We start from the raw sequence: 13825 nt of genomic DNA, 5'->3' as shown, positions 1-13825 counted from the left end.
CTAGTACAAAAGTGTGTAACAAGTTCCAATGGCTGGAAGTTGAAGCTAGACAAATTCAGTCTGGAAATAAGGCACCCATTAAACAGTGAAGATAATTAACAATTGGAACAATTTACCAAGAGTTGTGGAGGCAGGACCACCCGGGGGGGGGCAAGTGGGGCAATTTGCCCCAGGCCCCCATGAGAGTTTTTGGGGCCCCTGAAGTGGGGTCCTTCACTCACTCCAGGGGGCCCGGAAAACTCTTGCGGGGCCCGGGCACCCGGAGCATCTTCGGCGGCAATTCAGCGGTGGGAGGTCCTTCCGCCCTGGGACCCGCCGCTGCAGTGCTGGGTCTTCAGCGGCAATTCGGCGGCAGGGGGCCCCCTGAATCCTCTGGGTAGCCCTGTGTGGAGGATTATTCATTGCTGGACATTTTAAAGTCAAGATTGGATGTTTTTCTAAAAGATATGCTCTAATTCAAATAGAAATTAATTCTGGAAAGTTCTATGGCCTGTGTAATGCAGGACATCTGACTAGAGGATCATGGTGGTCCCTTCTGGCCTCAGTTTTATATATCCTAGTGTAATGGGTTGACCCAACCTGGGACGGGTGCCCTCCTGCAGCAAGCCATGGTACAAGAGGTACTCCTACCTCAGTTTCTCTCTTTCAGAGTCTCCAGTAACTCCACATCAGGCTGTCTTGCCTCTATAGTGCCCCTACTTGGGGCTGGTTTATCACAAAAACGTTGTCCATATCAAAAGTCCCAAACAAAGTCCATTTATCATCCAGTACATGTAGTCCTTAAAATCCCAAGATATCTAGTTCCTCGATGCCCCACATACACACTCTGGCATCTTTTGCCACACCTGGGCTCTTCTTCTGAACTCATCCATCCTTTTACCAGGACATCAACTCTAGCCCTTCCAGCTGGACTGCATCCCACTCTTTCCAGGAGGAACTGCCACACTCTCTCTGCTGGGAGTTTATCTCCCTGAGAGGAGCATCCCTTACTCCCCTTGGTTGTCAGCCTTCTGGCTCCAGCTCTTCAGCCTGGAGACTGTAGGAAACCCCTTCTGCTTCTCCCGTCTTTAGTCTTCTCCAGCTCTCGCCTTTGGGTCTCCAGCTTAGAAGGCAGCAGCAGGCAACTCCCTCTGTTGCTCTCTGGCCTTCAGACCTCTCCAGCCCTGGCTCTCGGGCCAGCAAACCCTTCTTGCTGTCTTCAGTCTTCCTCCATGAACCAGCTACGGCTTCCTTCAGGGACCTCCTCCAGTCTCTGGGTCTCTGGCAGCTCTCACCTTCTGGTTTCCTGACTCTCTCACTCCCAGGCATTCTCACCTGCCCTTTCCTGACTGAAACAGGCAGCTCACAGTTGCCTCTTTTCCTGACTGACTCTCACTGTCTGTCCTCTGGCATTCCCCCATTTATATAGCCAACGTGCCCTCTCTTACAACAAATTGGGAGGCAGCTGACAAGTCAAAGGTGCATTGGACCTTGCTTTCTCTTAAAGGGCCAGTGACACCTATATTGGTGATTCTCAACCTTTTACATACCATGACTCATGTTACAACAAAACTAAAAGTTTCTACTCCCCTCTAGACATAAAGAAGTGGAGGGTGCTCATAACACTACTAGACCTGTTTTCAACCCCTTCCACAGATTGTGTCCTCTCGGGTTGAAAACCATGGCCTAGATGATAGGATGGAAAATATGCTGCTGCCTGATCTACACTAGCACTTCTATTGTTGCAGGTCAGGTGGAGCTGCCCATGTGCCAGACCAACAAAAGGAAATTTCCCTAAAATCCTCAGTGCAGGCACAGCCAGAGGATGGGAGAAAACCCAGCAATTTTAAGAACATAAATTTTTGCTCAGTTAAATTCTTCATTTATATTTTCTACCTAAAAAGGGCAATTCACTGCCTGTAGCCTTGAGGAAATGATCATGAATGTCAAGGAACAAATCTGCTGCTTAGACAACAGGACTAAGAGGAGCAAGAGCAGACTAGCTAAATCTTACTCAGTTCAACAGCTCCTTTCCAGGTAGGAGTGTGCAGGTGTGTGCGTGTGATTGTGTTCATTCCATAATGACAGTAGCAATCCCTAGATACCATCATGTGCTATGGTAGATCTGATATTGAGAATGAGTTATTGTCACAGTTACTGCATCTCTGACCTCTTCTGGCCCTCTTGGCCTCAAGCCATCACCTGTCTCAGGGTAGAATCACGTGATTCTCCCACTCTCAGACTGGGTCCCAGACTGCAGTCTCCAGAGACCAACTGCGATTACCTCAGCAGGTCTGACTTATGCTCAGTATCTGTACCTGTCTTTGGGAGCAATGATTGTGGTATTTAATAACCAAACGGACTTCTTAAAGCAAGGTATTATATATTTAGAACAAAAGTGTTCTAGAGAAAACAAATCTTAAAACAATAAGCCAGTTTATATGCTTGCCTGCCTTTTCCTAAGGGTGACCATTCCCTGCACTGAGAATGGCCCAGCTGCTTCAGACTCCTTCCGCAAAGTCTCTCTCTGGGCTTGTCTACATAACAGCGCTGCAGCCACACTGGTATAACACTTAGTGAAGATGCTACTTACATTGAGCTTCTCCTGTCAGCCTAGGTACTCCACTCCCCTGAGAGGCAGTAGCTATGGCGATGGGACCGAAGGTTAGGTTAGTATAACTGCCTTGCTCAGGGATGACATAGTTATACCAACATAAGTTGCTAGCGTAGACCCAGCCTCTGTGTCAGCCTGTCCACTGGACAGCACCTAACAATTCACCCCCCTCCAATCCCGATAAGGCCTTTTAAACTGTTTACTGTCATTTTGATGTCTGGGCTCCCAGGCTGGCAAAACAAGGCTTGCATCTTCATTGGAGACAGGATCTTCCCCCGTTGTCTTTTCAAGAGTTTGCTGAGATGTTCTTATCTGGGAAGCCTTCCTGTTTGTTTTTTCCCCAGAGCCTGCTGTTAAGTTACATCAGTACATTCATATAGGAAAGTCTTACAACTCACTATGCAATAACTTCACCTCACTCACCACATCACAATTAATAACATTATTACATCTGCCACAAACAGAGTACCCAAATGCTGCTGCCTGGGTAGGAGTACGCCCCTCTGTTGCGAAAATAAAATGTATAAGCAAGGGGTGATGTGCAGTTGGAAACAGATATGTGGGGGGTCAGAGCACAGGGCTTACATAATGTCGTCCATTTCACCACCTTCTGCTGGAATAGACTGTTTATAACATATGGAGGGGAATGATTATAATGGAACATTTTACTCTGCACTAGTGACATATTGATACCATGGCCAACAGGGTGTCACTGCAACCACGTCCTTATGACGTGAGACATTCTTATCACAAAAACGGAAGGAACTAATCACAAAAATACACAACAGAACCAGTAAGTCCTCTCCCTTCCCTTGTGCAGACACACTTTTTCCAGAATAGGAGTGTCCGGCTGGGGAGTTATACTGGTATAATTATGCTGGTCTGTTTCCCCATGTAGATAAGTCCTTCACACAACTCTCATTTTAGAGCCTAGCATTTAAACAATTTAGAAAGGTTGATTAGTCAATCCCACCATAAGGATCATCAAGCTTATAAGCACCTGGTTGTTAAAAGGACTTTTAATTCCTAACACAAAAAATTTTAAGGGTAGAAAAGATCCCTGCTAAATAACATTTGGATTTCTACATATACATTCGTTATTTGTATTGCAGTATAGGCCCCAGCCACAGATCAAGCCCTCATTGTGCTAGGCACTATATATATATATAGCTGTTAAAATTAATTTGAACCAGAACCTCAAGAGAATCTTAAGGGGAAGTCTAACTGCCTTGTATAAGCAGAGGAAATCCAGTCAGCCCTTCCAAAAGCTTCTGAACAAAGATGTGAGCTGGGCAGCTCCTCTTGCTGCTGTGTGACATGGTTACTGTCTGTACAGAATTTTATGAACATCTCAGGAAGCGTGGGGGCAGGACCAGCTCTAGGCACTAGCAAACCAAGCACATGCTTGAGGCAGCACAATTTCAGGGGCGGCATTCCGGGCGCTCTCAGAGGTTGTTTTTTTTTGTTTTTTGTTTTGCTTGGGGCAGCAAAAAGCCTAGGGCTGGCCCTGCTTGGGGGGGATGGGATATGCACAGGGAAGTCAGAGGTGGGAAAGCAATGGTTAAATGGGGTGGTATGTGCACAGGTGGGGATGCAACGGTGATAATGAGATGTGTGCCTGAAAGGCAAGGTGGAAAGTGGTGGTAGAACAGGACAGGAACAGCATGGGTGGAAGGCGATGGCATGTGCAGGGATGGCATGTGTGCAGGAAGGACTGGGGTGGTGAAATGAAATTCTTGCAAAGGTGAAGTATGGTGAGGGAATAAGTTATGTGCAGGAAGGGCAGGGGTGGAAGTGGGACGAAGAATAGGATTCTGGGAGGAGAGAGGCATACTCATAAGGAGGTGGGTCTAGGTGCCTAGGATACGCCCAGGTAGAAGGGCTGGAGACTAGGAACAGGTTATGTGCAAGGAAGGCAGGGGTGGAAGAATTATATTGGAATGGGACAGACAGGTTGAGAGATGAAAAACTGAACTAAAACAGAAAGTTACACAATCTCTCAAGAGGTTTTTGAAATCCTGGATAAATTGAGTGCATCAATTAAAGTAGCCCTGGACAGTTTAACCTGGCATAGCCAGCTAGCAATTGTGCAGCAGCTCCCCTGAGGTCTTACTGACCTTGGCAGCCTTTCTGGGGTTATATTTTCACATGAATAAACTGTTCTTGAACAATTTCTCCAATGTATTAAGCACAAACAAGTTTTTCTTTAGCATCAGGCAAGCAAGTCTCCCCATTCCAGCGATTCCCTCCCCTCCTATAATTGTATATTTGTGTTTGTGGGACTTCTGAAAACAAAAACCAGACTTCCCCTTAATTGCTGCATCCCCCATGATTCCTCCTGGTGTCTTTAGGGACAGAGTCCTTTGCTGCTCAGTTTATTTTGTGGAATCCTTCCTCTTCAAGACTCCTAGAGCAACTGGTAGTGTTTATTGATCTTTCCCCACAGCTGTCCTGTTTTTTTTACAGGAGGATTGAGATTGATTATCCTCAGCCCAACATGTGAAGCTCTGGCTGAGCTTTTGTCTTGCTTCCCTGAAGAGTTTTCACTGGCACCAGTGGAGGTAGCAGCTTTTCAGGGATCAGTATTTATGGATGCACACATGGCAGAAGTTAGATTTCAGCTCCCTCTCCACCACAAAAATCATTGGGTTTTTTTTATGATGAATTCTAAGATCTCTTTAGAAAACTTTAGACCAGTGGTTTTCAACCTTTTTTCATTTGCAGAGACCTAAAAAATTTCAAATGGAGGTGCGGACCCCTTTGGAAATCTTAGGCACAGTCTGCAGACCCCCCAGGGTCTGTGGACCCCAGACTGAAAACCACTGCTTTAGACCAATTTGGGGGTGGGGAGAGAGCAGAGAGCTGTGCTGGCAACACAGGGAAGGGCTGGAGGGGCAAACAGGTGGGTGGGATTGGAAAGAGCCAAGGGGAGCCTCTGGGGCAGCACTGAATGATCTTCTAAAGCAGATGGGCAGTTCCCAGCATCAGCTTTTTCATTTCACTAATTTTCTTGATATCTCTCTGCTGAATTCTACTAGTCAGATCAGCCACTTGATTAATTTACCAGACCACATATGAAGGGATATAACAATACACAAAACATATACACAGAGTTATGTACATACACATACAACACACATATACACATATGCAAATTACTCTAAACCAAAACCCCAGATCCAAACACTCCTAAACTTTGGGGGTATTGCAAGTCCATATCTGGATTTTCTTGCAAATTTTGCAAGTCACTTTTATTACGGAGAGCTGAGCTCCAGAGGTTGAACACCCTGAACTCTGAAAGCCAGATTCAAATTTTGCAGCTTGAGCCTGTCTCCATTAATTTAGCACCTTTCATCTCAAATTGCTTTACAAACTACAGAAATGCAGCCACCTCTGGGATGGGATGGCAGCAGTCAACTGGCATGCAGTCAGCTGCACAATACTGAGGGATAGAGTGTGAATATAACATTAATGAGAGTCAGTAACTTATCAAAGGAAGCAGAAAAAAGGAAAAGAAAGGGAAACTAATTATCCAAAATTATTACTGTCTTACCTCTCTGTGGATTCAAAAGAAAGTGAAGCAGAAACCTTTAAATCACAACTCCTTTCCAGAAACAAGGTGAAGATCCCAGAATGTCTATTAAGCAGCAAGAAGAAAACCTAAAGGCACTTTAGTGACCCTCCAAAACACCTAAAAAAGCTGTCCTGTTTGTCCTGTTGCTAACACAGTTTACCCTTCCTAAGCCTGGGCGAAGCATAGTTTAACTCCAACTGAGTAACTCAAAGGCTTCTCAAAGTGAGCTTGAAAGCTCAGAACACTAAAATGTTTTCTGTAGGAACCTCCACACCAATCAGAAACTTCAGTGCCTCCCACTACTCTGTGGTGGGAGGTACAGCTGGAAAAGCATGTCAGTTTAAGAACAAGAATACGCTTCATAATTTTTTCCCTCAGCCTTTTTGGAGACGTCTGTCCTTGAGAAAAATACCTAAATCCTGTCATTTGTTGACACAGTAACCACACCTAACTTTTTGCTGCTTCAGAAGCCATCTGCAAAAAACAATTCATCATGAGAAAGATTTATCCAGCCTGCAGCACTGTGGTTTTACGTGGTTTTGCTTTTCAGTAGGAAAGAAAAATAGACCGTGTTTGTATTTATACACTGGAGACTTCACACCTGGCCCAATTATGTCTCATTGGGACAGTTTTACCAGTTAGGATATAAAGATCTTTAACATCTCTTAACAGGAAACATATTACAGAGTAAAAGGAAAACTCATTATTGAAATAAACAGTCCATTTGACAAGCATAAGCAAAGGAAAACATTCCGAGTTGGAATTAGGTCCTTAAAAATGTTCAGTATTTTTTTTCCCTGACTGGCCCAAGCCAGTTGCTTGAATTTCTCTAAAGAAATGTAATAACATCTCAAAACTTCCCATAGCATTAGTAAAATACACAAAAAAGATTTGGTGGAATAATGTAGTGCTGAATTCTGGCTTTAAGATACATATAAATGTGCACAGAACTAGCCGAAGCCAGAAAACAAACCTGTGGAATGACACTGTTGCATCCTGAACTGACTTTCCCAAAATCCATGGAGCTGATGCTCCATGCACTCAGTCCTGTTGGATGGGTGAGATAGGGAGTATTCCGAGGCAGGGCTGACTTATTTTAATGCACCTCCCCGTCGGCTGTCCCTGCATACCTCTCCCCTTTGGATCTCGTGCTCTTGTCACTGTGGGAGCAGGCTGGCCTCAACATAGGTGCTTTGGAAGAGTTCAGCTGAACTCATTTGGAAGGGGTGGGCAAAATAATGAGCGGAGGAATCTGGTCTATTGATTTGAAAAATGTCATTAGCAGCATTTTAATACCAATGTTGTATCTTGTTTTTATATATTACTTTAAAAAATACATCCCATTTACAGATCTCTCAAGGAGCCACATCCTGCATTCCTCACCTAGGCAAAACTCCTTTAGGTAAGGGCTGAGAATACTCTGCAAGCCTTGGCCAAATATTAAAATAACAGATCCACAGAGGGTCTTCATTCTCAGGGTCCTCATTGACATCAGTAGCTGGAATGCTGTTTTAGAAGCATCTGTCACTTAATAAACTGATTTTGACATTACATGAAAAAATCACTTTACAGAGAAGAAAGAGAAAGGAGCCTGGCTTAAGCTGTCAAACATGCCTTATAATGTGGGTTGCCTCCTTTTTTGGGCAGCCAATCGGAGACATCCTGGCTCAATTCTGAAATAAAATTCCAGCATCAATATATGGGTGGATCAATATTTCTCAACATATTTTCAATTCAAATATAGAACTCCCATACAATAGATAATATACTAGAACAAGCTTTTTTATTTTAGGAAACCAAAATGTATGATGCTTATGAAACTATGGTGCACAAAATGCTGACCTGCAATTTATCTGGATTCTCTTGCTCCTGCTCATCAAAATCATACAGACAAAAAAAAAACTCTCAGCAGGTTACATCTGGCTTTTATAAGGGGTTGGGTTTTTTAAGTTCTTTCAGATATATTTATTCTTAAATACTGCTTGATTTAACCACAGTAGTAATGTTACTGAAGTCAGTATGAATAAGGATCAGTCATATCACCTAGGTTGGGAAGGATGGTCCAGTGGTTAAAACACTAGCCTAGGACTTGGCCGAGTAGGAAGTCTCTGTTCTACCACAGTCTTCCTGTCTGACCTCGTGCAAGTCACTTAGCATCTCTGGGTAGGTCGCACAGCCCACGGCACTGAGACTCCCTGCCTGGGCCAACAGATGGGGGCTTGCCGGGCTCGCACTAGCACTCTAAAGACAGCTGTGCAGACAGTGCTTTGCAGTTGTGGCTCAGGCTGGCGCTCGGGTTCTGGTGCCTAGGAAGGGTTCTTCAGTCAGTGTAGGTAATTCACTGAATCCTTCCATCCACCTAGCACTAGCTAAACCAGGATTTAGATTGGCTTAACTATGCCACTCAGGTGGGGATTTTTCACACCTCTGAGCAATGTAGTTAAATCAACCTAATTTTCTAGTGGTAGACCAGGCCAATGATAGAGAGATGTGTCACATGCTCTGAATTTTAATTTCAGTAGGTAATTAGTACAATATTCCTGATCATTTGAACCTGGTTATCTGCAGGCACCCTGGATATACAAGTCCACTCTCCTCAGCATGGACCTATTTTGTTCTAAGAGTTGACTTATATGGGGCTTGATCCTGCTTCCATCAAACATGAAGCATATAAAGACACAACATCAGGTGAAAAAAATGACATTCACAGGAACAAAACTAGATTTGATTTCCTTCAATGAATCCTAGCTCATAGGCAGAGAAAATATTTTCGTCTTAGCCATGGGCAGAAATAGTGAGTACAATGTTTCTATATGTTAAACACAAACGACATGATACTATGAGCAAAATTTCCAAAAGTGACTTAGGAACTTTGAAAGTCAATGGCACTTTGGTGCTTTTGAGAATTGCACCTTATGTAAATAAAGTGAATCAATTTTTTGTGCAATACAATATTAATGGACAAAAACACCCTCAAACATTTCACAAGTTATCATTAACAGGGTTCTAGAAATACCATTCCTAGTTAAGATACACACTATAGTTTTCAGTATTGTTAGCTTTGCTTATTTGAATCTGTTTTCTGCCAAAGTGTGAAGAGATCATACTGACACTGTTTACTCATGTATTATACAATAACTGGAATGCCTTAGAATATGTAGAGGGTTTAGAATGGAGGTGTTTAAGCAGTTTCATTCCATGGAATGTCATGACATAACTGGAGATAGCTTAGTCTGGGTATTACAATTAGTCTCGTATTATAACCTTTCTGTAGGTTTTTGAACTATCTTATCGAATTTAATTGAGAATTATATCCCTGCAATAGAATGCTACAGGATGGCTTAAAAAATTAAAGAAAAAAGATCACTCTCTATTGAATTACATAGGGTTTTAAATTATTTAGTTAGTTAGTTCCATCCCTGTTCCATTCTACAGAACTTTTCAATAAAGGGCAGCAGAACACTAAGCCAATTTTTTTTTTTAAATCTCTCACAGTAAAGACACACAGGATATTTCTCTACTAGAAATGCTACAGCAGCACAGCTGCAGCTATGCCACTGTAGTGTAGACACTTACTCCAGCAGTGGAAGGGGTTCATCTGTAACTGTAATAAATCCACCTCTCCAAGAGGTGGTAGCTAGGTAGACATTGGGACTTTGGTTGGCTTAACTACATCTCTCAGAGGTGTGAATTTTTCCCATCCCTGAGTGAGGTCAACCTAACTTTCTAGTGTAGACCAGCCCCCATAGAAAACAAAGAACACTTTATGGCCTGTGCCTTCTCCTGCTTAAGTCAAAGACAAAATTCCCATTGACTTCAAAGGGAAAGAGACAAGAAGTGGCTACAGCTACGTCTACATTAGCATTTTGTCAGTAAAACTTTTGTTGGGCAGCGGTGTGAAAAATCAACCCCCTGACCAACATATGTTTCACCAAGAGAAGCACCCGTGTGGACAGCGCCATGTCGGCGGGAGAGATTGTTGAGGGTGCTTTAATTATGCCAACAGGAGAGAGCTCTTCCATACAGCTGTGCTGCTGGAAGGTCTGTAGTGTAGACATAACCTACGTGGAAAAGGCATAACCCGTACCCATAAACCAGAGATGGGTGAATTCAGCACCTGTAGTTGTTTTACCTTGCTCATCCAACCAGCAAACTGTGCACTTGTGCCCCAATTCAGCAAAGCATTTAAGCATGAGTTTTGTGGTCAAGTGTTTTACTGGATGATTCTGTTAAAATATCACAGATTTACAGAGCTAAGTGTAGTCAAAGCGCCAGCTCCCTGTGGGGAATAACGTACAGTGCTGGGAGCCGCGCTCCTAGCGCTGGGGCTTTGGCCACACTGGCGCTTTGCAGCGCCGCAATTTGCAGCACTGGAGAGGGTGTGTTTTCACACCCTGCTGCAGCGCTGCAAATTTGCAAATGTAGCCATGGCCGTCTCTGCTGCCTATACTTACATTTACTGTAGCTACTAGGATCATGCACAAACTGATCTGACTGTCCCTAGGGCATAGTTTACAGGTAATCATCAGTTCAAATGGGCAGCTTAAATAATTATTGGAGAGGGTATCATTCCCTGTGGTGCAAAGGTGTGACTCCCATGAAAGGGTTGATTTATGTAAGGCTACTGCTTCCATGGGATTGATCCACCAATGAAAGTTTGTTCTGATGATGTAATGCCTGTAACTGGATAACCTGCCAGAGAGCTTTGGTGGCTGAAGTTTTTGTGGAGCCAGAGGGAGGTGGAATGCTCTCTGCAGCTTACTTGTGCAGTTTCAGTTAAGCTCATGTGTATTAATCTCTTACTAAAATCAGCTATTTTCTTAATTCAGCTCATGATTGTTAAATAGTTTTACTGTAAACACAATTCTTCCACCATGCCAGCACTGAAAGTATCACCACCACCTTACACTTCATCACACCTGATGGCACTTACATGCTAATAAACAAAGAGTACCTGGGTAGCTGAGGGAAGGAATTCATGGAGTGTCAAATATCAGTAGGAAGGGTTAGCACACTAGAGTGTACTGCTGCGGTTACCTGTGGCATAAGTTCAGAAACATTCTAGGGACGTCGCTTCACCTCGTTTCACACCTTAATGAGAGCACCTTATTGCCAAACTTCCATCTCCCATTCCTTGACCTTCTGCCAAACTGGTCTGCACAGCACAACGTACCGCAAGGACAGGCTGAACAGTTTGTCTGAGTAAGCTTTAAAAATCCATTGTCACCCAAAACAGTCCCTGTAGAGGAAGCTCTTTTTTATGGCATTGTTTGGGTTCTTACACCATTCTCTCAAGTAAATGGTCTTAACTGGGCCATTAAGGCACAGCCCTTAGTAGGGAGGATGTGGGGAGCACACTCAGGAGAGCAAAAGGCTACACGTGTGCCTTGGGGAACTGCAAGAGGGAAGGCTTCCTGTGTCCTCTACACCTTGTGGAGCCATGCACAGCCTGCCTAATAGGTTGAATGCATTCATCTGTGTTGCAAGGGAGCTCAGATGGGGTATCCCTCCCTGTACAAACATTGTGGGAAAAGCACAACTGGTACATTTTGGAGCAAATGCTAAAGAAATGGAGAGGGCGATACTGAGAGGATGAAAACTGCTCCCAAAGGGAGCAACAGGACCCATAGCACCCTCCAGAAATGCCTCAGAATACCTGAGAATCCAAAGCAGATGACCCAGTTGTGAATGACTTATGTGTGTGAGGGAGCACAGGAAGCTCCTAAACCCTTTCAGTTCCTGCTTTTTGCTACTTGCAACAGCACCTCTTCTGTTGTGTCTGACAGGAGCAAAGCCTTCTGGGACAGATTAACTCCACTAGTAACGGGTAGGCAGTCGACATAAAAACAGGTTCTGGAGACCACAGCACAGTGCCCACTTAACACTAAAATCTATATTTACTTTTGCTCATTAAAGATTTGCAAGGAGGAGGGCAAAGTCTGAAGGATGGTGACAATTGTTTCCCCATTGCCTTCTGGCCAGCACAGTTCTGTTAATTATTAAAGGACACCTGTTAGAAGTTCAGAAGTTTTTAAAAGTGTTAGAAGTTTGTTTTTTGGGGGGATTGGGGGGGGGGGCCGGGGGAAGAGATTTAATGTCATCCTGTGACTTCTGACTGTTCAGTCAGGTCTCTGCATTCATTCTTACTATGTAGAAGTGTGTGCTGGGTTCCGTTTATTGTAGGGCCCTTAATATTTGTTGAGAATGTAAGTTTTGCTGTCATTAACCATGATCAAGCAATGCACTTAAGCAGGTGTTTCATTTTAAGTCCTACTGATGTCAATGGAACTAATTACATGCTAGAAATTAAGCACATTCTTAAATACTTTGCTGGTTTAGAATTATAGTATGTTTTTCTTAAAAAAACCTCCCAAACTGTATAAGAATTGCTGACAGGGAGACAGTTGTATTCACTGTACCCTTTAGCATCATTGTCCCATGGCAACAAATGTTTTTTCCAGACTCCCCATTTACAGGGAGAAAGAAACCTTGTGGGTTAGGTGCCCTCCCTTCTTAAAGGAAAATCCTCTTACTGTGCCTAGAACATTAGTATACAAGGCTCTTGTCCTGTTGGCCTAATAAGTTGTAAGACCAGTTTGTATTCAGCTTTGCCTGGCAGGTTTAATTTCCTCCTTTACCCATAAATATTCCCTGTGGCTGGACAGGGTGCTGACAGCAGTGGAGTTTGCAGGCTGTGTGCTTTCTCAGGCATATCCTCTTGGGGGACAGGACAGCATTATTTGATCAGAGCTATGATGTCATTTTTGCAATATGTTCTTCCCTAGTTTAAGCCAAGTTCTGATACTAACAGTGGCCTAGGGCAAATAACTGTACTAGAATCTGCCACCATTACTCAGGCTGAGTAGTCCCAAGAAAAGCTGACTACTAAGCTGCTACTCAATGTGAGTGAGTATGTCAGAATCAGGCCCAAAGAATGTTGGGTCTAAAACCCATGAATACAGGGGGGGAAATATCACCTTCTCTCCCGCTCTCTTTCCTATACACATAAAAATAGTGATAACTAGATAAACTTCCAGGTGAGTTTTTGTTTTTCCATCCTGACTCTTTAAAGGTTTACCTGCAAAATGGGTGCAAGTCAATGATAGGTTATTTTGCACTTGTATGGTAACCAGTCTTGGTGTGTGCGCACAGCACCCTTCAGAGCTATCTATTGATGTTACTGTTTTTAGGAGCACAAACAATCCATGAAATAAAAGGCTGTTCCAAGGCTGTGGGCAGACCTGGAGGGTATGCATTTAACAGGGATTTTAATAAGCCATTCCCTCTGAATTTACAGCCCAGCCCTTTGACAATTCCCAACCCACTGCCATGGGCTAATGCATAAAGGTACTGCAAAATGCCTTCTAATTATGAACTCTGAAGTTCAGAGGAGTCAGTGTGACAGTAACATCCCACATTTCCACTCCTGGCCCTGGCTCTCTTAATGTGTGTGTTCAGGTCCTACTAATAGATTTTTTTAAAAGAACTAATTAGCCTTGTGTGCTTATTAGATTTCTGGAAATGCTGAGGGACTAATAGTTAACCTGTTCGTAAAAGTTTTTTCATTTTATGCAGATTTATCAGTATCTTTACATATTATTCAGTGTAACTAACTTAGATCACAATAGTGAGTGCCCTGGGAAGGCTAGTGTATTAAC

At 43.5% G+C, this 13825-nt stretch overlaps 1 protein-coding gene across 1 annotated transcript in view; it reads right to left on the bottom strand.

Annotated features, from left to right (window-relative positions):
- The window catches only part of SPATA13 (spermatogenesis associated 13), a 112263-nt gene extending 105032 nt beyond the window's left edge, over positions 1–7231 (bottom strand). Inside the window, exon 1 of the mRNA XM_045017375.1 lies at positions 7141–7231. Coding sequence (XP_044873310.1) covers positions 7141–7188 — 48 coding nt within the window. The 5' untranslated portion in view covers positions 7189–7231. The remainder of the gene's footprint in view (positions 1–7140) is intronic.
- Between the last annotated feature and the right edge of the window lie 6594 nt (positions 7232–13825).

This window comes from Mauremys mutica, chromosome 1, assembly GCF_020497125.1.
Source record: "Mauremys mutica isolate MM-2020 ecotype Southern chromosome 1, ASM2049712v1, whole genome shotgun sequence".
NCBI classification, from domain to species: Eukaryota; Metazoa; Chordata; order Testudines; family Geoemydidae; genus Mauremys; species Mauremys mutica.
This window is presented reverse-complemented; position numbering and strand designations above follow the sequence as displayed.